The sequence below is a fragment of the Falco biarmicus genome, chromosome 9, assembly GCF_023638135.1.
Source record: "Falco biarmicus isolate bFalBia1 chromosome 9, bFalBia1.pri, whole genome shotgun sequence".
In the NCBI taxonomy this organism is placed as follows: domain Eukaryota; kingdom Metazoa; phylum Chordata; class Aves; order Falconiformes; family Falconidae; genus Falco; species Falco biarmicus.
Window position 1 is genome coordinate 28,084,639 of NC_079296.1, and position 21,321 is coordinate 28,105,959.

At 53.8% G+C, this 21,321-nt stretch overlaps 1 protein-coding gene across 4 annotated transcripts in view; it reads right to left on the minus strand.

Moving 5' to 3' along the window:
* DNMBP (dynamin binding protein) overlaps positions 1 to 21,321 on the minus strand; it is a 35,549-nt gene that overhangs the window by 2,439 nt on the left and 11,789 nt on the right. For 2 of the 4 annotated variants that reach the window (XM_056352950.1, XM_056352949.1), the window contains 11 exons: positions 19,180 to 21,123; positions 6,744 to 6,928; positions 6,026 to 6,149; positions 5,365 to 5,512; positions 4,820 to 4,837; positions 3,934 to 4,133; positions 2,142 to 2,272; positions 1,793 to 1,897; positions 1,470 to 1,598; positions 671 to 1,003; positions 32 to 214 (listed from right to left, as the gene is read on the minus strand). In XM_056352950.1, coding sequence (XP_056208925.1) covers positions 32 to 214; positions 671 to 1,003; positions 1,470 to 1,598; positions 1,793 to 1,897; positions 2,142 to 2,272; positions 3,934 to 4,133; positions 4,820 to 4,837; positions 5,365 to 5,512; positions 6,026 to 6,149; positions 6,744 to 6,928; positions 19,180 to 21,123 — 3,500 coding nt within the window. The remainder of the gene's footprint in view (positions 1 to 31; positions 215 to 670; positions 1,004 to 1,469; positions 1,599 to 1,792; positions 1,898 to 2,141; positions 2,273 to 3,933; positions 4,134 to 4,819; positions 4,838 to 5,364; positions 5,513 to 6,025; positions 6,150 to 6,743; positions 6,929 to 19,179; positions 21,124 to 21,321) is intronic. The other 2 variants (XM_056352953.1, XM_056352951.1) reach the window with 2 other exon arrangements.

Below are 21,321 nucleotides of genomic sequence, written 5' to 3' on the forward strand. Positions count from 1 at the left end.
CAAGCCCTGACACGGGGCAGAGGGAACTCACCAAACCAACAAGGGGCTGCCGCCGGGCAGACTGCCGCTCCACACTCTTCCTTTCAAAAGGCTTCTTGGGAGCCGCCTGGGACTCTGGGAAGAAGGTGAAGGACTGAAGCTGCTGGAGGACTCGACTGTGCTCATCCTGGAAGATAGCAATGAGGTTCCCCTCCCTGCTGGACACCTTCAGTAACTGGAACCAGAGCAAGTTTGGAGGTCATGGTTAGGTGACAGATGCTGGGAGAAGTGTTCAAGAGCTACAGCAGAGACCACATTAGCTCCCAGGCCAGGCAGGGCTCTGAGTCTTGCCTGTGACTTGCATCAGGCCCACATTTGCAGTCCTGTCTTGACCCAGCTCTGAGTTCTCCCCAAACTCATGACCTGAGATTCTCCCAGGCAAATCCTCTCCTGCCACTGCTCCAGGAACAGCCACAGCATTCACCATCTCTGTGCACAACTGCATTGTGACCCCACAATCCCTGCCCTGAGAGCATCCCACAGCAGCCCTCCCCAAGGCACTTGGGACCTGAAACTGCAGCAGCAGCTTCCCCCGCAATTGGACGAGTCCCAGGGAGGCTCGGGGACAAGCCCCACGCAGGGATTAGCACTGCCCTGAGCCCAGAGTGCTGGCTGTGCTCCAGGAACCCACCGACAACAGGGGTCTCAGCTCCTCCAAGGCCAGGCGCACAAAGTCACAGTGTGCCTCAGCATAGCCCCGCACGCAGCTGGCAAACAGCTCCTTGGCGAAGCGCAGGAACTTGGGCAGCTCGTCCAGCAGCTGGGCGTTGAGGGCCTCATAGTTGTTGCGGGCTGACTGCAGCTCCTCCAGCGTTCGCTTGTCCTTCAGCTTCTCCGCTCGCTCCGTGCAGTTGTGGAAGTCAAGGAGCTTGTCAAAGCGTTTCTGCACCAGCTTGTGGGGCCCCGCAAACATGCTCAGCAGCTGGTTCAGGGGTGAGCTCACCAGCCGCTCTGTCCGCTCTTTCTGGTGGGCAGAGATGCAGAGACCAGGTGAGTCAAGGTGCGCTCTCTCACTGTGCAGTGAACAGAGCAGCTCACCCTCCAGCACAAAACCTCCTCAGGGCACACGGGGTCCATCTTCCTGATGGCACCCACCAGAGCTCCACAGTCCTTCCAACAGGAACTATTCTACAATCTTACATAAATATGCCAGTGTGGGCAACTCTATGGGAAGTACCTGAACCACTCACGTAATGAGCTGTAACATTTCAGTTAGGGCTGAAAAAATGTGTAACAGGCACACTCAATATACATCACAAACCCACAGGCATCAAAGCTCTCAGGAGGGAAGAGCCAAACAGGAGCACTCACACCTCTTTCACACTGTGTTAATTCTCCCTGCAGCCTCCCAGGGGCTGCCCATCTGCAGCCGGCCCCCAGGGAGGCCCCAGAAGGGTGCCCCCAGCACACTAGAACACAGCCTCACTCACAAAGTCGGAGAAGAGCTGGTCGCTGATGAGCCGATTCACTTTCTGGAACTGGTCCAAGTCCCCACTGCCCTTCTCTGTGCACAGGTCCCACATGCTCACTGCTGCCAGGGCCTTCATGCAAGCTGACTCCTGCACCAGGGACACACAGTCAGCACAGCCATGCTTGCTGCCCAGGAGAAAAGGCCTCCCAGGGCAGCCCAGACTCTCAGAGACCACCCCAGTCGCAGGGCTGAGGGCAGGAGCACTGGCCACACACCATGCAGGCAGGAGGGGCAGTGCACAGCAAGCCCCGTGGGTTGGGCATCACACCCAGACTGACTCACCCGGACGTGCTGCAGGTAGAGGGAAAGGTCCCGGATGAAGGACTTGATCAGCCGCTCCTGCATTCGGAAATTTTTCTCTGTCTCTTCAAAGGCTTCATCCTTCAGCTGTGAGAGAAAACATCTCAAGGGAGGCAATGCAGGACTCCAGCACCCCGCAGAGTGCAAGATGTGGGGCCTCCTGCTCACAAGCCAGACAGCAGAGATGGGTGGTTCAGACCCTAAGCTCACTCTGCCTTGCTGGCCAGGATCAGAGTCACTCATCGGGGAAGTAGCAGGTGTAGGGGGACAGCAGATACCACCACAGAAGCACTGCAGGGTGTAAGTGCACTTGGCAGTTGATGTAAATTACCTGGGGTGCAAAGCCTGTGAGATGCTTGAGGTGGCTGCTCACACGGTTGGACTTCTTGATGATAGAGTGGAAGTTGAGCTTGGAGATCTTCTCCATAAGGCTATCCTCATCCCCTTTGCGGTACTTTAGTACTAAAGAGATTGATGTAGAAATCAGAACCCTTGTCAGCACAACACCCATGTCTTCCAGTGCCTCATCAACAATTGCCTTGCTGGCTCTCCCCTTCCCTAAGCCTTTACAGTGCCAGGTACCCCACATATCATCACAGAATCATGGAATGGGTTGGGTTGGGAGGGACACTAAAGGTCATCTAGTTCCAACCCCGCTGCCATGGGCAGGAACATCTTCCACTAGACCAGGTTGCTCAAAGCCCCATCCAACCTGGTCTTGAACACCTTCAGGGATGGGGCATCCACAGCTTCTCTAGGCAACCTGTTCCAGCGCCTCACCACCCTCACAGTAAAGCATTTCATCCTTGCATCTAATCTAAATCTACCCTCTTCCAGTTTAAAGCCATTATCTCTTGTCCTATCACTACATGCCCATGTAAAATATCGTATCATACCATACATCATCTTGAAATCCAGCACTGTGCCACCTGTATTACCCTTTTTGGCTCCTGATATGCCCTACAGTTTGTAGAACCACCACTCAAATTCTTAAATAGGATTATGCATAGTGTTAATGTAAGATGACATAGGAGATGGTGTACAATAACCACTGTACACACAGAAGGTATTTATTTTGCTTCTTTAGCAAACATAAGCAAGCTTTACAGGCAGCATATGTCCTCTCAGCTTCAGTGGAGCTATGTGGAAAGAGTAAAGTGTTAGACTTGTGTAAGTCAAGAGCTTCAAAGGGAAAACAGGAAGGGTGGCTGGCAGGTCAAAGGAAATAGTTTTCTCCCTCTGTTCAGTTCAAGGAGGCTGCACTTGGATACCATGTTCAGTTTTGGTGCCCCCAGGTCAAGAGAGATATGGGGGAGTCAGGTGGGCTCAGCCTGGGAGAAGGCAGAGTGGGATCTGCTCACATCCAGCAGCCACTTGAATGGCAGCTACACAGATAATGAAGCTGAACTCTTCTGAGCAGTGCCAGGCAACACAAGGAGGGGCAATGGCCACATATGGCAGCTTGGGAGCTTCAGGGTAGATCAGGGAGCACAACTTCACCGCTTCACCCTAAAGGTGGTGCAGCCCCGGCACAAGAAAGCAGAGGCTGTGAAAGCTCCATCCTTGGGGGTCAGTGAGAATCTGCTGGAGGGAGCGATGGCTGATCAGAGCCAGCGTTGGGGACAATCCTGCTCAAAGCAGGAAGAGGTTGGACCGCAGACCTCAGAGAGCTCTTGCTGCCAGCCCCTCTGTGATTCTGTCCTGTCTACAGACATTCCTTCAAATTTAAGTCTCCAAATATCAGTAACACAGAGACTGCCCTAGCAGATTAATTCCCTGCTTGTGTTGTTTAAAACTGCATTTTTAAACTTTAAATATATATTCTTTTGTCTTCTCATTATTTTTGTTTTCATTTAATAGTCATATGAACAGCAACTGCATACGTTACATATCCCTGTACCACAAGAAACAGCTGAAGTCAGATGTATGCTGCATTACTTTAAGTATTGTACTCATGCTCAGGTTTTTTAAATGCAACTCTTCCACTGCCCTTCTGTGAGTGCACAGACTTTGGGAGCAGATTCCTTCCACGACTGTGGTTGCCAGCCAAGGCTCAGGAGCCAGCAGACACCAATCTCAACACAGCCACTCCTGTCTCCCCCTAGTACTACCCAGCTACTCACCCAGGTCCTTCCGGCGCTTGTACTCATTGATGTTGACGTTGATTTCTTTGACTGCGAGGACAGCAGCTGTGAGTGGTGCCTTGTCAGGGTGAGCCTCAGGGGTGGCATTCAGCAGCTCCATCAGCAGCAGTGGGTACCTCATCACCCTTTGCACTGGCTTGATGAGGAAGGAGCCTAAGTTAATGTAGTTTGTGCAGCCCCTGGGAAGGTGGGACAAAGGAGATGCACCAGGTTTCAGTCCAGCTCTGCCACACAAATTCTGCCCCCTCGAACCAATGCCAACCAGACCCAGAACACCAATGCCTCTAAACCCACCATACTCCCTAAGTCACGCCACCCTCACCTCCAAACTCACGGCACTCCTGAACTCTCAGATGCTCTCACTCATAGGTGCTCCCAGATCAACCCCAGGTTTTCAGACCTCACTCACACCAAGTGACCCTTCCCAGTCAGGATCCTCTCCATTACCAGACCCACCGTGAAATCCCACATAGGTACAGTTACCACAGTTACCAGAACACAACTTGCTTCAGACTGTCCCACTATTCAACTGCCCAGATCTGTCCCCCAGTGCAGGACAGACCGACTGTGTTCAGGACCACAGTCAGTGCAGGGCCTTCCTGGCTCCTTGGGGCTGATGGCTCCCAAAACCTGTTTCCTGCCCAAGACGTCCCCTCACTTCATCATCTGTGCTGCCTGCCTGTGTAGCCCACCCATTGCTTCTGCTGTGATCATGCCCCAGACATCCCACTCCTCCCAGACGTGCCTCCACTAGGCACAGTTAGGGCCCCCCAGTGTGCACCTAGCCGGTGGTAGGAGGTTAGTTACAAGGGAGCAGCCAGGCTAAGACAGACAAGCAGGGGACTAAAAGGAAGGATGCACTTACCACTCACTGTACAGGCTCCTGCAGGCCCACAGAGTGCCAAAAAGCAAAGAAAAGCAATGGGTTAATGGGGTGGCAGGCGTGCAATCCTGCAGCCAGAGCCTTCTCCCTGTCCCACAGTGACGCTGCCAGGGCAGTGGGCAGCCCTGTCCCCCCAGAGCAGCAGCCAGTGTTGCTGGCTCCTGGGGCATTAACCTCCACAAGCTGGAGCTCTAGCAGTCACTGAGCCAGGCAAAGCGGCTCCTTCCTCACCAGCCATGGTGGGGTAGGGCTTAAGAAACAGGAGCCCTCAATCCAGGACGTGCCACCTTCTCTGTACCTTGGTGGCTTCTGCTCAGAGCTTTAGGGGGCCTACAGGTGTCCCAGCACCTGTGCATTGGGGCAGGGAGCTACCTGAACCCAGAGCCTGGTCAACTATGCAGTGACACAGCCAGCCTCCCTCTCTGTTACCACCTGAACTGTCCAAGCACTGCTAGTAGAGGGGCAGGGACGTTGGAGACTAACCCCCCTAGCCCAGCCTGTTGGCTGCCACAGCCAGAGGCTCCAACCTGAGACTATCCAGCAGGTCCAGGAGTAGTTTCTGCATCTTCTCATCCTTCTCATAGGTTTCCAGCAGTGCGATGGCCTCATCATGGTTCTGGCAATACACCCTGTAGACGCTCTCCAACTCTGCACGCTGTGCCAGGAACACTGGCCCTGCAGACAGCAGCAAGGCAGTATTTCAGTGACTCCTGGTCCCCAGCTGCCTCCAGCAACACCAGCACGTCTCATGGTGAGACACCCAGTATCCTCATTCCACACAGAAACTCAAGAAGACAGTGCTACTAGAGCACCCAGAATGTCTCCTGATCACCCACTAGTACAGACAGCTCAATTGATCCAGGTCTCCCAGGGGTGAGAAGTGGGGACACTGGCCACTGGAATCACACAGAGAGCAAAGGCACAGGTTGCCCAAGGCCTGAGTAGCAAAACCTGGGGCTCGCGTTGGGGCAAGGGGCCACGGAGGGCCACAGGCACCATGCTTCTCAACATAGCAACTCATGGGGCAACACAGATCTCCTTGGCTTCTTCGCTGGATGAGTGGCAATGGGGACCAATGGGGAGGAAGCCCAACCCCAGTGATCCTCTCCCACCATTTACATTTTTCTGCCCCAACACTAGCAAAACCCATCCCAATCTACTGAGAAAAGCTAACAGCAGAATTCATACCGACGGCATCTGAAGCCTCCAAGGTGGACAGCAGCTGCTTGGAGAAGCTAATTACCATGTGGATGTTTCCAAAAAGACCCTCAAAGTCTATGTTCTGCATCTGGGGAACGGGAAGAGAGACGTCCTGGATGGGGGAACATGTCCCCATCAGACTCAACAGCCCCCTCCTTGCCCTCCTGCAACCCATCAGTCCTCAGTTTCATAGCAGCCACCTGATGTGACCTCCTCCCATCACAGTGACTTCTGCACTCACTCCCTGATCCCCTAAGTGCACTGAAACTTGCAGTCCTTATGCATCCTTCCAGAGTGTCCTCTTTCCCAGCAATTTCATCCCTGCCTCTGTTCACCTGTCATTCTCCCTTTCCTCTCACCAACTCTGTCCCTATACCAAGACCCCGTATTTTCTTTCTCCTGACAATGAATTTAATCTACAAACCAAATGAAAAGGAACATTTCCTGCCCCAGAAAATAAATCTGTGCTACTTTCTGCCAGGTCTCTTGCTCTCAGCAACAGTGAACTCAGCAGGATCCCAAAACAGATGGGACTATTGCTATGAGTGCAGGGAGCAGTGAGAACCATCCTGCTCCCCTCAGCATAGCCGAGTTTCCTCCATGGGTTCCCATCCTGCTGCCTGGCTGCCTCTAAGAACAAAGTGCACTCAGTATCCTTACCCCATCCCATTAGTGCCACACCATAGTTTGTCCCCCCTGCTCCCACCTGCGCCTGCTGCAGGGGCACCATGATCCTCTCCACACACATCTCCAGGTCTCTGATATAGTCCCGCTCTGTCTGGAGCAGCTCCTCAATAACCTTGGATCTCTTCTCCAGCATCCTTTGCTCTGGGCTCTCAGTGGCAGCTGAGGATTCCAGTGATGGTGTCTGGGAGGACAGGAGAGTCATCTCTGCAAGACAGACAAGTAAGATGAGCATCCTCCGAGAGGAATGCAAGGACAGGAGACAAGTAGCACCTGAACTATGCCACACTCAAATCTACGAGACTGCCAAACATGACTGTTAGAGTGCAAGACCGTCCATCCAAGGACTTTTCCAGAGAGGCCATCCCTGGCACTCCCAGGCAGCCCCCACAGCTTGCCCCCGCAGCACCAGCAATGCTGCCATGTCCCTGGCGCCAGGACAGCGGGCACCAGGCAGCACTGCGCTGCCCCAGGCCCCGGCCCCAGATGACTGTGCGGGCCCCTCTCCCACCTCCGCTCCCCAGCTCTGCCGCTCCCGCAGGCGCCGTGGGGCCGCGCAGCCCCGCTCCCCTCCTCACCGCCCTCCCAGCCGGGCAATGGCGGCCGCCCCCTCCCCTCAGGCTGGGAACAGGGTCTCCGCTCTCCAGCCCCGGGGCATTTCCATCTGAATGGCCGAAGGCGGCCTCGGGCACCCACAATAGTGCTGCCGGCGGCAAAGCCCGGAGCTGGAGCCCTCGCTGGGCCCGGAAGGCCGGGGTGGGCACTCGGCGGCGCGGCCTGGCCGGATGCACCCCACGGGCGGCCACGCTGCCGGGGCGGGCGGCCCCGGGGCGGGGAGGCCCCCAGCACAGCCCCGGGGCCCGCTCCGTGCCTGGGCCGCCGCCCCGCCCGCAGCAGCCCCCACAGGCCGCCGGGGCGCGGAGCGGATGCCCGCGGCTCCCAGGGGTGCCGGCAGCCGGCCGCCCTCCTCCCCGGCCTGGGGCCCCGGCAGCGGCTTCTCTCCTGGTTTTCCGTCCCACCTGCGGCTCTCGGGCGGCCCAGCCCCCTCCCGGTTTCACCGAGACATTTTATCCCCCAGCAGACTCCTGGGCCCCAGCTACTTTCTACCCCACCTGCCCGCTTTGGAAAGCGTGTGCCCCCCGGCCAAAGGCGCAGCACCGGCGCACCCCCGCTCACCCCCCAGCGCAGGCAGCACCCCCGCAGCAGCACTGCCCGGACCCCCGCGGCAGGCCCCGGGTACCGACCCAAGGCCGACGGCTGAGCGGACAAACGCCCGCCTGTTCCAGCCGTCTCCCACGGATCCCCGCTGCTCTCTCTCCACGGGATTTTATTAAGGGTTGCTGGCATGCTCCAGCTCAGGCATTTGTAAAAATATTTTTGCCGGACAGGCACTTCCAGATCCCCACCTCCCTCACCTCTCTGGTTACAGCCTCAGGCAACAGCCGCCCAGCCTGGGGGGGTCCCGGGGACACCCCGCAGGGCTCGGGACATACCCTGGTACCCCGGCACCCACCGAGCACAGCCCCCAGAGACCTCTGTGCTCCCAGGCGCTGGGCAGGCCCTGCTCCGGCAGGCAGCCCCCAGCCGTGCCCTGTGGGGCGATGGCCGGAACCAGCAGCAGCATGAAACATGGGATGGGAAAGTGCTGCCTCTGCACAAGCATCCTGCCTGCTGCCCTGCCAGGCTGGGGGTTTTGCACTGAAATGACCTAGGAAAGAAAAGAAACATGGCTGAGATGAGACAGCGACTCAGCCCATACCTAACCGAAACCACGCAGGCCTTCCCTGCTGCAGAGCAGCAGCAACAGACACCACCAGCACTGGCATCAAACAGCAACTTCTCGCAGCTACCTGGGCTGCAGATGAACTGCTGTGCCTCTTGCAGAAAGAACAACTTTGAAATCAGTCCCAGGCACCTCCCCAGCCACAGCAAATGGGAAACCCAGCTGAAACCCCACTCAGAAAACGTCCAGAGAAAATACCTGTCTCTCTAAGCTGTTGGCTGCTGCTCTGCCTTGAAATTGAGCCTGGGGAGAGCCAAAAGGGGCAGCTCCATGGAGGAAGATTTAGCAGCACAACCAGCACTACATTTAGCAAGCAATTCTTGAGAAAAGCAGGCTTCACCGATTCCTATCAGCAAGTATCCTTAAAACTACCCCCCAACAGAGCCAAACTGCATAAGCGAAAAGGGGAGGTTCAGCCAAGCCAATGGCTGTCTTGGCTCCCCACCAGGTAAGTCCCCAGTGATGAACTTTATCAACTCATATGCAACAGAAGCCCTTGAGGAGGGCCTGGGAGCAGCTGCTGGGTTTAACATTTGCTGTTTGCATTTCCACAGCATCTGCAAAGCCTCATTAGCAGACTGTGCCCTGCCGTGCAAGGCCCTCCACAAACATCCAACAGCGATATCCTTCCCAAGACACAGCGCTTGGAGCCTGAAGAGACAAGACACATGTACAGGAGGGACAAAGAAACACCAAGACAATTCAGTCAGCAGGTCTCTGCAGCTGAAAGAGTTCAGAAAGTAACAAGTCATTTTAAAGAAGGATACTTTTTTTTTAAGGAATGGCATTTGTTTTGTGGGAGAGCAAGCTCAAGTGGGAAGGCAACCTGGAAGAAGCAGGAAGGTGTTAATTTACAATGCAAACAGGCATGTGAAACCCAGAGGAGGTGGGTGGATGAGCTGACACTGAGGCACCGGGTGGCCTGAGAAAAATCTTGAAGACTCGCCAGAACAACAGCCAGAAATGACCCATGCAGCAGCGTTTGGGAAGACAAATGGAAAAGACTACATCTGCTTGGCCAAAGAATAGGATTTTGCATTTATCTCCAGGCAAAATGCCACCAGATGAAGCTTCGTACAGGACATCTTGGGGGTTTACCACCAAACAACCCTGCTGTTCTTCCAGCTTTTGCCATAGCTAAATTGCAGCCACATGATGTATCTGGCTCCAGCTCACCAAAATGTAGATGGGGATGCCCAGTGCTGCTGGCAAATGCAGCAGGTCCCCACGCTCCACCAAGCAAACCCCAGGCAAGTAAATCTAGGTCAGGCCCTTTCAGAAAGCGCCCTGCAGTGAGGATTTGACTGACACTCGTGAGACTGCCAGCTCTGTGACACCCTTCCTCTGCAAGTCTCAAATCCCTGCCTGTGGAAGGGAAATTAAAACCTTCCCTGCACAGGTTTTAAGCCCACAGTAGTCATCAGCTCAGCCTGCCTGACCTGGCATGATGTAGCCATCCGTTCTACACTCTTACACCGTATTGGTATTCACGTTATTTTGAAAACTCCTATAAATTAATTCTACTCTGGCCTTCTTGCTGTTTCTGAATATTTCAAGATTCTTTTAAAAACAAGGCTACACTGCAGCCAAGTCTCTTAGGACTCTTGCTGTTTATCACTAGTCCAGCATCCTCCTTCAGCGATGAACTCAAAAGTCATCCTGCCTCTTTCCAAACACTAGCAGTTCAAAAAATTCAAGTACCGAATTTGTTTTTAATATTTGGCTCTTCTATCTGACCAATATGTGTAATACTTAGGATTTGTTTCTGGCACCTTTAAAAACTCTCATTTTTTGTATTTCATACCATCTCTGTTGTTTGCCATCAATTTCTTTTTTCCTGTTTGTCACACATTCTTGCATCTCTAGTAGCAGTTTTCCCTAAATTAGGCTTATTAAGCATTTGACTAAAACCACCCATTTCACAGCTGTGGGTTTTGGTCATCTAGTAAATGCTTTTTAAACAGATCCCCATTTTACTTCACAGATTTTCTATGTAAATGTTACCTTTCAATCTGAGTCATCATGCCCATCAGCTTTGGAGGCACAAAGACACACACCACAGCTGGAATGGGCCCCACTAGCCTGCAGGAATGAGACTGGTATTTCTAATGAAGCCACCAAATTCCAAACCAGTGACAAATTTGTGTTTACCCATGACACAGATGCCAAACAGACATTCAGAAATACCCTTCCAAAAACAATGTTCTCAATCACCATTTTCAGAGACTCAATTCTCTTGTAGGTTGCGTGAGCTCTGCAATCTGCCTCTCTAAATTAAAACTTCTAATAACATCATTTTCTCTAGTCCCTTTAGCGAATTTGCAACAAGTCTTTGGCTCTCTGGAATGGTCTGATGGTCTGTGACAGCCTCCCAGGAGTGCCTGCTTTTGAGCTTTGCTAATTCCCCCACTGACACATGGGAGATTCAACACCAAGCTGTAACCCAGCCCCTGGCAGCGAGGTGTCAAGATGCAGCACACTCCCACTTCTGTCCTTCCTGTAGAGGCCATGATTTACTATCGCAATCACACGGCTCATTCTGCTTGTCTCAGAAATGCCACTGTCACCAACTTTCTTTCCATTAACCTGCTAATTCTTATTACCTACCCCCTAGTGGGAGCACACGCATGATTAGAGGTTTTCTCCCTGCCCCACTCTAGAAGCATAGTTGACCCATGAAGACCAGATCCAACAGGATGCATGTCCATCACACACGGGCTCGGGAGCTCACCCAAAGGGCTACATCGCCCGCCAACTCCTCGTCATCGGGGCTCACCTGCCAGCATCCCCTGCAGCACGACACGGCGCACCCTTGCAGGGCACCCAGGCTGCTAACACAATCTGGAGAGGGATGTGCTGCCCATCAGCACTGAGGACAACCCCTCGCACCAGCTCCCTAAGCATGAACCTCTGACGGGAGCTGCACCCAGCTGCAAGACATGCCCAGCCCCGGGTTCACAGCTCAGCAGAGTCAAGCAGTGACTCAGGACAAAACAAACCAGCTGCAAATATTTGAAGTATGTGGACGCCAGGAGGGGAGGAGCCACTGCCTACCAAGAGAGGAGAGGGGATGAAACTAGGGCAGGGAATAATTAATCTGAGGGAAAGGCTAAAACTCGCTGCCAGGAGCACGATCTGGCTCGGCTGAAAACTCTCACTCTGGACATTGGTAATAAGCCTGTAACAGAATACATCCACTGCTCCGAAAGCAACGGACTGAATATATTCAGTGTCTCATTGCTCCTTAGAAGGAAGCCGGGGGTGCAGAAGACAGGTGCAATGTTAAAAGAGGATTTCAGCCCACAGGAGTGAATTCAGCCTTGGCAGAGTCCTGAGACCACGCAGCAGGAGATAAATCCAGACAAACCATAAAAATGAGCTGAAAAGGAACAGAACAGGGACACTTCTCCAGGGCCACTGGAACTGCTTGATGTCTCAAAGATGTCTGGTGCAGAGCCTGCTTGGTGGGGATGTCCCTATGTCATACAGGATTACAACCATCAACCCAAACAGCCTGTGGTTGTCCAGCCCCACTGCATTCTGTGTGAACAGAGGATGGTCCCAAGCTACGATGCAGAAAAAAAGTGAAGTAATATGGTGGTGTACAAATGGCAAAAAGGCAAAATTAAACAATAAATATTCTGTTTCTTTCCTCTAAAAGGAAAAGACAAGACCTTGCTAACTGGTACCCTGAAAAGCTACTGCCAGTGGAGAACATCCATAAAAGAGGGCACTCCTAATCAGGTTCTCCAGGGACTGTATTTAGGCTTGATCCTACATAGTATTTCTGAAGTAAATGGAAAATCACTGCTGTCATGTAGAGAACTGAACATCAGTTCAACAGAATCACAACTAAAGATGAGGCATATGAGTCACTGAGTGACCCAGGGTATCCTAAATGAGATGGAGTTATCCAAACCAAGCAGGTTTATCGCAGACAAATTCATTAATGTATTAATGGGGACAAGAAATGCAGCCACATGCAGGACTATCCTGGGGAGTAATGTTTCTACTTGGTTGGCCAAAACTCAGCAGGAGTTCCTCAAGCGCTGCAAAGCCAGACTGGGGTCCTTGAACAAGGGCACAGGAGTGCAGCAAGGTAAACCTCTGTTCCAGCAAGTGCTGACACCCACCCAGAATGCTTCACGCAGCTCTGAAGTCCACTATTTTAGAAGCATCTGAACTGAAAAATGAGCGAGCATCAGAAGAATAAATACTGAAGGGTCTTCCTGTGAGACTTTGCCATGACTATTTTAAGACTCTATTCGATACAAAGAACTGAAGACTGAAAAATAACTTAATTACAGTACATGTCTGAGAAGAATATCAACTAAAAAGCTCTAATTTAGTAGAAAAAGGTTGGGGTTCAGAGCTGAAATGCAACACATTAACATGCAAAACCTTTAAGAGTGATGGTGACTAAGCAGCAAAGCTATGACAGGTGGGTTCTCCTTCTGTTGATGTGGCAGGCAGACAGACACATCTGAGTCTCATCCCTGAAGAGATGCTCTAACCAAGTAGCTGTCGCCAGGCTGCACCACAGAGAAATCTGTAAGAAGTGTAATAACTCTGCTTACAGAAAACATCAGACCATCTCATCTCTACTGGGGCTTTCAGATCCTAAATTCTGTTACACTGCGGACAGGAGGAGGAACCTGGGAGAGAAGCAGAGCATTGTAAAAGGTGCCCAGAGCAAACACAGAGGGAAAAACAGAGCCAACTTTTTCCTACCAGCTGAGCAGGAGGGTGGGTGTCTGCTGCTAAGTGTGATGGAAGGGCATTTGGGGAGGCTCCCAGGTGCTGGAGAGGTCTTACATTGAGGCAGCTACAGCAGCAAAGCCTATATGCCAAGGAGGGCTGCTGGTGGTCCTCCAGCAGGGCAGGAGGACGAACATAACAGGAACGTAACAGCAACCAGAAATGGGCCACACGACAGTGTCTCAAAACACCTGGAGCCTTCCTCCCACCTTTCCTGCTGTGGGACACTGGCCCTGATGGTGAGGGCATCCTGCCCTGCACCTCCCACAGTCATTCCTGCGCTCCTGAGCCTGCCACAACAGAGAATAAAATCCAGCACCCCCTCCCAGCGCACACATGGGTGTACACAGCATCTCATTTAACATCAGAGGAGTGAAGGCTCTCACCCGGCATCACAGTCTGTCCCTCCGACTCTCGCAAAAGCTGGCCAGGCTGGCACTGCTCCAGCCTCCTAAGGCTCTGTGGGCTGTTTCCCTCCCCACTTTGTTCCTGGCTCCTCCTAGCTTCCCCACTGCTCTTTGGACATCCTGGCACTGCAAAACCTCTCCCTTCCCTCACCCTGGGGACGCAGCTGAGCAAAGTCCCACCCTACCAGGGCAGCTGGTGGAGCCTGCTTAATCAAATACCTCCAGAGGACAGATTTCATGCTAAGCTGACAGGCAGCCACAGCCTCCAGCTCTGCCATCAATTTGGCTGTTGTACTGTGGTGCTGTTGTCCTCTGCATTTCAATCCCCCTTCATGGACGATTCACACACAGGTGCCTGCTGGCAGAAAGGGTGCAGGCGCAAACTGGTTTTCAGACACTTGGCTGCCCAGCAGGGAGGCCTGCCTACCAAGAAGGGCTCCTTTGGTCCCTCTGCCCAGACCCTACCATCTAGCTGCCCCTTCCCCAACACATATTAATATTCTTGCAACAGCGAGCCAAGCCCCACAAAGCTGTCTGCAGCTGACTCTGTCCCAGCCACAGCATCAATGGAATGATTTTGCCCATGCCAAGACAGCCTGAGCCCTCCAGCTCTTCTATCTCTCCAGCTCCAGGGGTGCTGGCTGATGGGACTGGAGACCCACGGATGGCTCAGGGACACAGGGCACACAATTGCTGTAGCACAGGCAAGGGACCACTTGGTATACCAAGGGGCTGGAGATGCAGGAGGTACCACTGCCATCTGTGACAGCCCCTGACACACAACTGCCTCAATGTCCTGCCCATGTGTAGTTATGCAACCACAAGTACTTGTCCTCCACGTATGTTTCAGTGCTAAAACAACTTCCTCTATTTCCTGCTTTGCGCTGCCTGTGAAAAGCTGCCATACCTGCCCTCTGGAAGGTCAGGAATTGATTCCTACACACAGAATGTGTTCACGATGGCTTATAAAGCAGGCAGTGGAAATAATCCCAGCACCTCACCCTTTCCTCCATGAGGAACCTTCTCAGGGCCCTGAGAGAGCAGATGAATCAGCTCCACAGGTTTTAGAGTGTACCCAAAACACTTCGGGCACAGATGACAGAGCGACCGAAAGGATGGCAGTAAGCTGTGGGTCTGTGCTGCCTGTGCTTCCCTCCCACCTCGGCCTCTGTGAACGGGGAGCAAAAGCCCTTGCAGGGCAGACTGATGACTGTACAGAGGGGTAACGATAATGATGCCCATCTCAGCAAGCCCCAGGGTTTCCCATGAGAGCCCGGCTGTGCTGGCCACCCACCTGTGCCAGACTCCTGGTGCTGCCCAGGTGCCAAGGCAAGGCAAAGGCACACCCAAGGCAACCGCTCAGCATTTCCCCACATACCTTGCTGCTTCTTCCTGGTCTGCACAAACTCTGAGTGCCGTAGGGCACTGGGAGCCGTCCGTCTGTAGAAGCTGTTTCGCTGCAGCATGGAGCCCACCCTATTTGTTTCCTCGGCCTCCTGTTCCCAGACCTGGCTCCAGTCTGGCCGGCCCGTGCGCACCCTCGAGCGCTCTGCTCTGCTGCTGCTCCTGGCTGACATCCTGGGTCCTGCGGCTGCTTCTTCCAGCTCCCCACAGCCATAATTGTTGATATCCTGTGTCTTGGACTGTGTGTAGCAGGTGCCTGACTGCAGGCTCACACTACTGTCTCCTGAGGACCAGACCACAAATGTAGGAGCTTCACAACCTCTGTCCAGACTGCTGTGGTCCATGACATGGCCTTTGGACTGCCTGTGTCGCTCAGTGTCTTCTTGGTCTGCTTGGTCCCTGACACCTATATACCACCTTTCCTGCTCTTCATATGCCTCAGAGCCTCCACCCTCTCTATACCAGTTTTCCCCTTCCCTATATACTTGATTGCCTCCATCCTCTCTATACTGCCTTCTCCCCTCCCTGTATTTCCCAGGTACTCTGTCCATTCTGTACCACCCTTCTCTTATCTCAGAACTGCAGTCTCTGTATTGAACATCCTCCCTCTCATACACCCTATAGTTTCTACCATCTATATCCTGGCTTTTGCCTTCCCAAGCACCATCTGCTCTCCTGCAGTCCTTATACTGGATATCCCCCTTCCAAAAACCTCCGCAGTCTCCGTTCATGCTCCATTGGTCCACAGAGATGCCTTCCCCTCTCCTGTAACGGCCCCAGCCACTGTCTGCTTGCTGGCAGCCTGCACACTGCCTCTTCGCCCCGGGTTTGTCACTGCCGCAAACCTCTCTCCACACAGCACAACAGCCCTCATAGTCACAGCCAAGGAGCCGTGGCTCCTGCCTCAGATCCTCCACACCGTGCTTCGTCCCAGGATAAGTGCACATAGTCCTGCCAGGTGCGGTGCAGGGCCTGAGTTCCTTTGCTACCTGCTCCAGAAGCCCAAGCCTGGGCTGACGCCACTTCTCCGCTCTGCTCCAGTGCTCCTGTCCCAAATTTCTCCGCTCTGCTCCAGCGCTCCTGTCCCAAACTTCTCCACTCTGCTTCCGTGCTCCCGTCCCAAACTTCTTTGCTCTGCTCCAGCGCTCCCGTCCCAAACTTCTCTGCTCTGCTCCAGCGCTCCCGTCCCGTCCCAAGTCCCAAGCGAAACGCAGGTACTGCTTCCTGAGAGCAGCCACCAAGGGTACGCAGAGGCACAAGGGCCAATCGCTGCCAGCCCTGGCCTCCTCCACCTGCTGCCCCAAGTAATCAGTAACCAGCCCCGAGGAGGGAGGCCGGGGCTGGGCTGGGCAGCCTCTCACCGCCCAAACCGGCTCCGCAGCTTTGCCAAAGCCTCTCCAGAGGCGGCTCACAGGCAGGGAAAAGGAGGGCACTGGAGCATGTGGAGGCCCAGCCCCAAGACCAACGTCCTCAGGGAAGGGAAACAGTGAGACCGCAGGAAGCCACAAACCAGAGAGGGAATACCACATCTCCTTCCACTGTCTTCATGCTCCCGTTGGCATGGAGGCTGAACGATGTGGTCTAGCAGAGGCTGGGCTCTGCTCCACACCTCACCGGGGGAAACCGAGGCCTTCAAGCTGCCTCTGGCTCAAAGCTGGTGCTGAGCCCATCTTTTTCCCAGCCCTCACCCACAGGTCCTGGGAAAAGCAGGAGAGGAGCAGCTCTCTGCATGATAAGAGCATCCCCAAGCAGCATCTACACAGTGCCATGCAGCCACAGCTGCCATGTTCCATGCTCCAGGGCAAAAGGCTGGTCTGATAGGACCAGGAACACTGACAGGAACAGGCTTGAAAGGACTATCTGCGTTATGGAGTCCAGTGCCAACACACAATAAAAGTTTCCAGGGGGCATAGAAACACACACTCCAGTAACACCTCTCACTGTAGGGCACAACATATTCCCAGTTTTCCATGCCAAATGCAGGAGCTCCTCTAAGAAACCACTACACGCCCTAGACAGAAAGCAGCAGAGTCCATGAATACCACCCACATCTTAGGTTCTTGCAACATTTGTTAGGAATGCCCAGCCAATACTCCCAGTTGGTAGAAGACAAAACCAATGGACCCACCTATTCCAACTGCAGGAGTGCAAGCACTAACCCTGCCCAAGCCTGGTGAGCAGTGAAACCTTTAGCGTGCACACAAGATGCACCCAAAAAGCAACCTGCAGATTTCACACATGTATTTTAGAAAACCACGTATCTTCTGCTCTTCCTTTGGCTCTCCAAAGGATACACCAAGGGGCTGGGTTCCCCCAGGACCATGCAGCCCTACACTGGTTGCTGGTCAATGCTTAGTGAAAACTTTTCTCCCTCCAGCGTGCCTCCATGCTTCCCTAATGGTGACAAGGTAGAGGCTATGCTTTAGGCATGCTGCAAACATGTTTTGCTGAGCTGATCCAACACCGCATTACTGATCTGGCCTGCTGCACTAAAGCTGGGCTAGCAGGCCTGAGGCATGCTCCCTGGCGATGCTCAGATGTGCTAGGAGGGATGTGACAGAGCTTGGGTAGGGCACATCTTTATCACAGGACCAGAGAGGTTACACATAAATCCTCAGGTCTCTTGAAGCTGTGAAAAATTCTCCAGGACTGCCAAGGGGTAAGTTGATGGGTAGGATGTCTCAGGATAGTTTCTCAGATAGTTTAGTGCCTGACTAAAACTTCCAGTTCCAGTAACTAACAGAGCACAGGTTCCGCAGGATCCATCCTCTGTCAGGAGGCACCAGGACAGCAGGAGACATGTCCCAGCAAGACCCATCCCATCAGAAATTTTCCCTTGAGACCCAGCCTAGATTTTCGTCTTCCTACCTTCAAGCTATTTCACCTAGCCTCAAATCCCCAAAGTCTCCTTCCAAGCATCCCTCTCGCATGCTACTGATGTGGAGGTTGTCTGTCACCCTGTTTCCCTGGTACACCCGTATCAGCCTTCATTCCCATGTGCTCTGCATCAGACACGATCCTGCAGCAAAGCGCCTGTGCTCCTCAGCACTGATTAAGCAGTGGGAGGATGGAGGCAATGAAGTCAGAGTGAGTAATCTCCAGGCAGGAGCTGGCATTTCACTCCACCTCCTGCATGCAGTGCCCACATTTCCTGCACATCGTGGGTTTCGGTAACAGAACTGCTATGCCAGAGCTCCTGGGAGAAGCTGGGACAGGGTCTGTGGGAGATGTACGTGATCCCGTCTTTCCACTTTGTGTACTGTAATATCAAGTATAACACAATTAACAGCACTGACCTTTATATGGCATCTTTGGGTTTCAGAGCCCAAATGTGCTGATATAATGATGGCAAATTCCTCCTCCCTGAGTAATTTTTCTGGGCTGCATGGACAAAATTCACCTTTTCAGCTACAGACATGCCACAATTAAAAGCTCCTTCTGGATATTACAAACAGTGCAGCATCATTTTCCTGTCCTGGACTCCACAGGTGGCAGGAACACAGGGGCAGGCTTTACTTTTTGCCTACTAACCCATCCCACTCCCAGGTCAGGTTCAGTGCCCTTCTGTGCATTCCCTCTGATTTGTGTGGTAAGTTCCCACAGGTCTGTATCACCACCAGAGCAGAAACCACAGGACACCCAGTGCCCTGACAGGCTGAGGGCAGTCACACCACAGACATCAACTCAAATCTCAACTGCAGGACCATCAGCAAAGCCACTCTGACGCTCCTGCTCACTCCCCTACAGCTAAGAGGGGATGAGGCAGGGGGGCTGAAGAAGCACCAGCTGTGTTTTTGCTTGAGAGCAAGGACACACTAGGGAATGGATCAGATGAGGGCTCTGGATGTATGGTGGGACTAGAAGGGGAGATAGGAGAGATGGAAGCAAAAGGGGTGGGGAAAGCCAGGGCTGAGAGAGGTCCAGAGAATGGCACTGTGGTTCTCTTGAGGCAAAATCATGATGATTTGTATTGCAACAATACTTACAAAATTACCAAAATCAGAAATTAAAGAAAGGAAGAGAAGCCTATTTCCAACAGTGCCTGTATGCAGCATAGGCCAGCCGTCCCTCTGAAGCACTCCCATCCCATGCCACTGCAGACTTACCTCTCAGCTCCTGCAGCTCCACGCTGAGGCTCTCGATGTTGGAGTCACAGAACTCAAGGTTCTCCAGGGTCTCTGCCCTCACCAGCTCATCCTGCTGCTCCTCCAGCATCAGGCTTAGCTCAGTGCGGGTCTTGCCATAAGCCTCCAGGTCTCGCTCCACCTCTCCGATCCTCATCAGCAGAATGGAGCAGGGGGAAGCTGATCCTGCCTGTGTCAAGTCCTCGCATCCCTCCTCCACTCTCTGCTCCTGGGTGCTGGGCTGAAGCTGCGCAGGGGCCATGTTTTTCCGCTGGTTGCTTGACGGAGGCCGGGGTGCAGGCCGGGAGGGCTTGACTGAGAAGGACAGAGACCTGCCTTTGGGCACCTGGCCATCCAGCACGTGCACAGGAGTTGTTGCGAGGCTGCTGGGCCGAGGAGGAGGTGGCCTCAGGGCCTTCCTCCTCTCCGGCTGCCTGGCGTGGGGTGCAGACTCAGGAGACCCACGGACAATGTCCTTCTCAGAGCTGTAGTCCAGGATAGAGAAATGGCGGGAGACTTTGTCCTGCTCAGCACCAGTACTCGACAGACTCTTCTCAAACTGCGCCAGCTGCTCTGTCAGTTTGGAGTCGAGGTCCGTGCAGCTGTCCCCCTGCACTGTGAGCAGGCAGCATTCCCCCCAGCTCCCAGCCCATGTGTCCAGGCCCACCTGAGCACCTCCCAAGCTGGAGGAACCAGGTTTGGACTTCTCCTGTTGACCGTCCACCCAATTGTCCAGATCCCGGGCACTGCTCTGGCTCTCCTTGGGCTCCGACACCACCCAGCTGTTAGAAGAAATCACCTGGCTCCCACAGGAATCTTGCGGGGAGCGAGGAGCCTGCGGGGTCACAGTGGGACTACCTCCATCATGCTCAGGCAGGGCGTGAGTTTCTGAGTTTCCTGAGGGGGCTGAAACAGTCTCCTCATGCTCCAACCCACCCACCTGGCCAGGCCTGTTGCCCTGTTGGGGAGGCAGCTGAACAGAGGGGAGAAGGCCATTGACTGCCTTCATGCTGTCAAAGGGGAGGGAGTCCGCTGTGCCTTTGGGACATGGCCCTTGGTGTCCTGTGCTGGGCAAGGCCTGATGCTGTCTCAAGTCAATGCCAAGGGGATCCTCCGACCTCCCCGCCTTGTGAGACAGTATGTTGTCAGGCTCAGGGTATGCAGCTGAGCCATCCTCCTTCTCCCTGCCATCCTTCCCCAGCAAAGGAAGAGCTTTGGAGCAGGTGCTTTCTGGGCCTTGATGGATGGTCACTCCACAGCTGCCTCCACCCTGGGGATCCCCAGCACCTGCTTTTTCCATGCAAGCCTCAGAGGCTTCCAGCCGCACAAATCTGTGTGGAAAGATGCCATGTTTCCCTCTCAGCTCCCCCTCCAGCCACCCATCCTCCAGAATGCCTACGATCCGAATTCTGTCACCCACATCAAAATCCAGTTCCTTGGACTCCAGGGCTTGGAACTGATAGAGGGCAACGCCATAAGTGCTCCCTGGCTCCTCCTCCTCCTCTTTGCGGGGCATCTCCACTGTCCCATTGGTGTCACAAGCCTCTGTGGGCTCTGGATCTGCTGAGGTTCCTGATGCTCGCAGAGGAGTAAGCAGTTCCACAAAACCTTCTGGGAAGATGCCCCTGCGCCCTCTGAGCTCGCCCTCGAACCAGCCAGGCTCTGGAACACCAACAATGTTGATCACATCCCCTTCCCTGAAGTCCAGTTCCTCCTCCAGCTGAGCAGACAGGTCCATCAGAGCCCGGGCTTGGCCCAGTGAGTAGGCAGGTACCTCCAGAAGAGTGCTCTGGGACAGCTGACGGCTCTGAACTGAAAGGCACAGCTCCCGTACACATGATGAGGGGAAAAAGCCCTTGGAACCCCAGCTGCTTCGGCCCTGGAGCCAGCTGGAGGCCAAGGACCCTCCCAGAATCACCAGGTCTCCTGCAAGGAATGAGACACACTAGTTCAAAACTGCCCTCACGATTGCTTCCCACCTCTTATTACTGCCTCCCTGTGTCCCTCCTGGCTACGGGTGAGGTCTGGCACTCTGCACAGAGCGTAGTGCATGCTAGGGATGCAGAAGAGAACAGAATGGGGGTAGGGCATGAAGCATCAGCAGCCTGTTGCACACACATATCT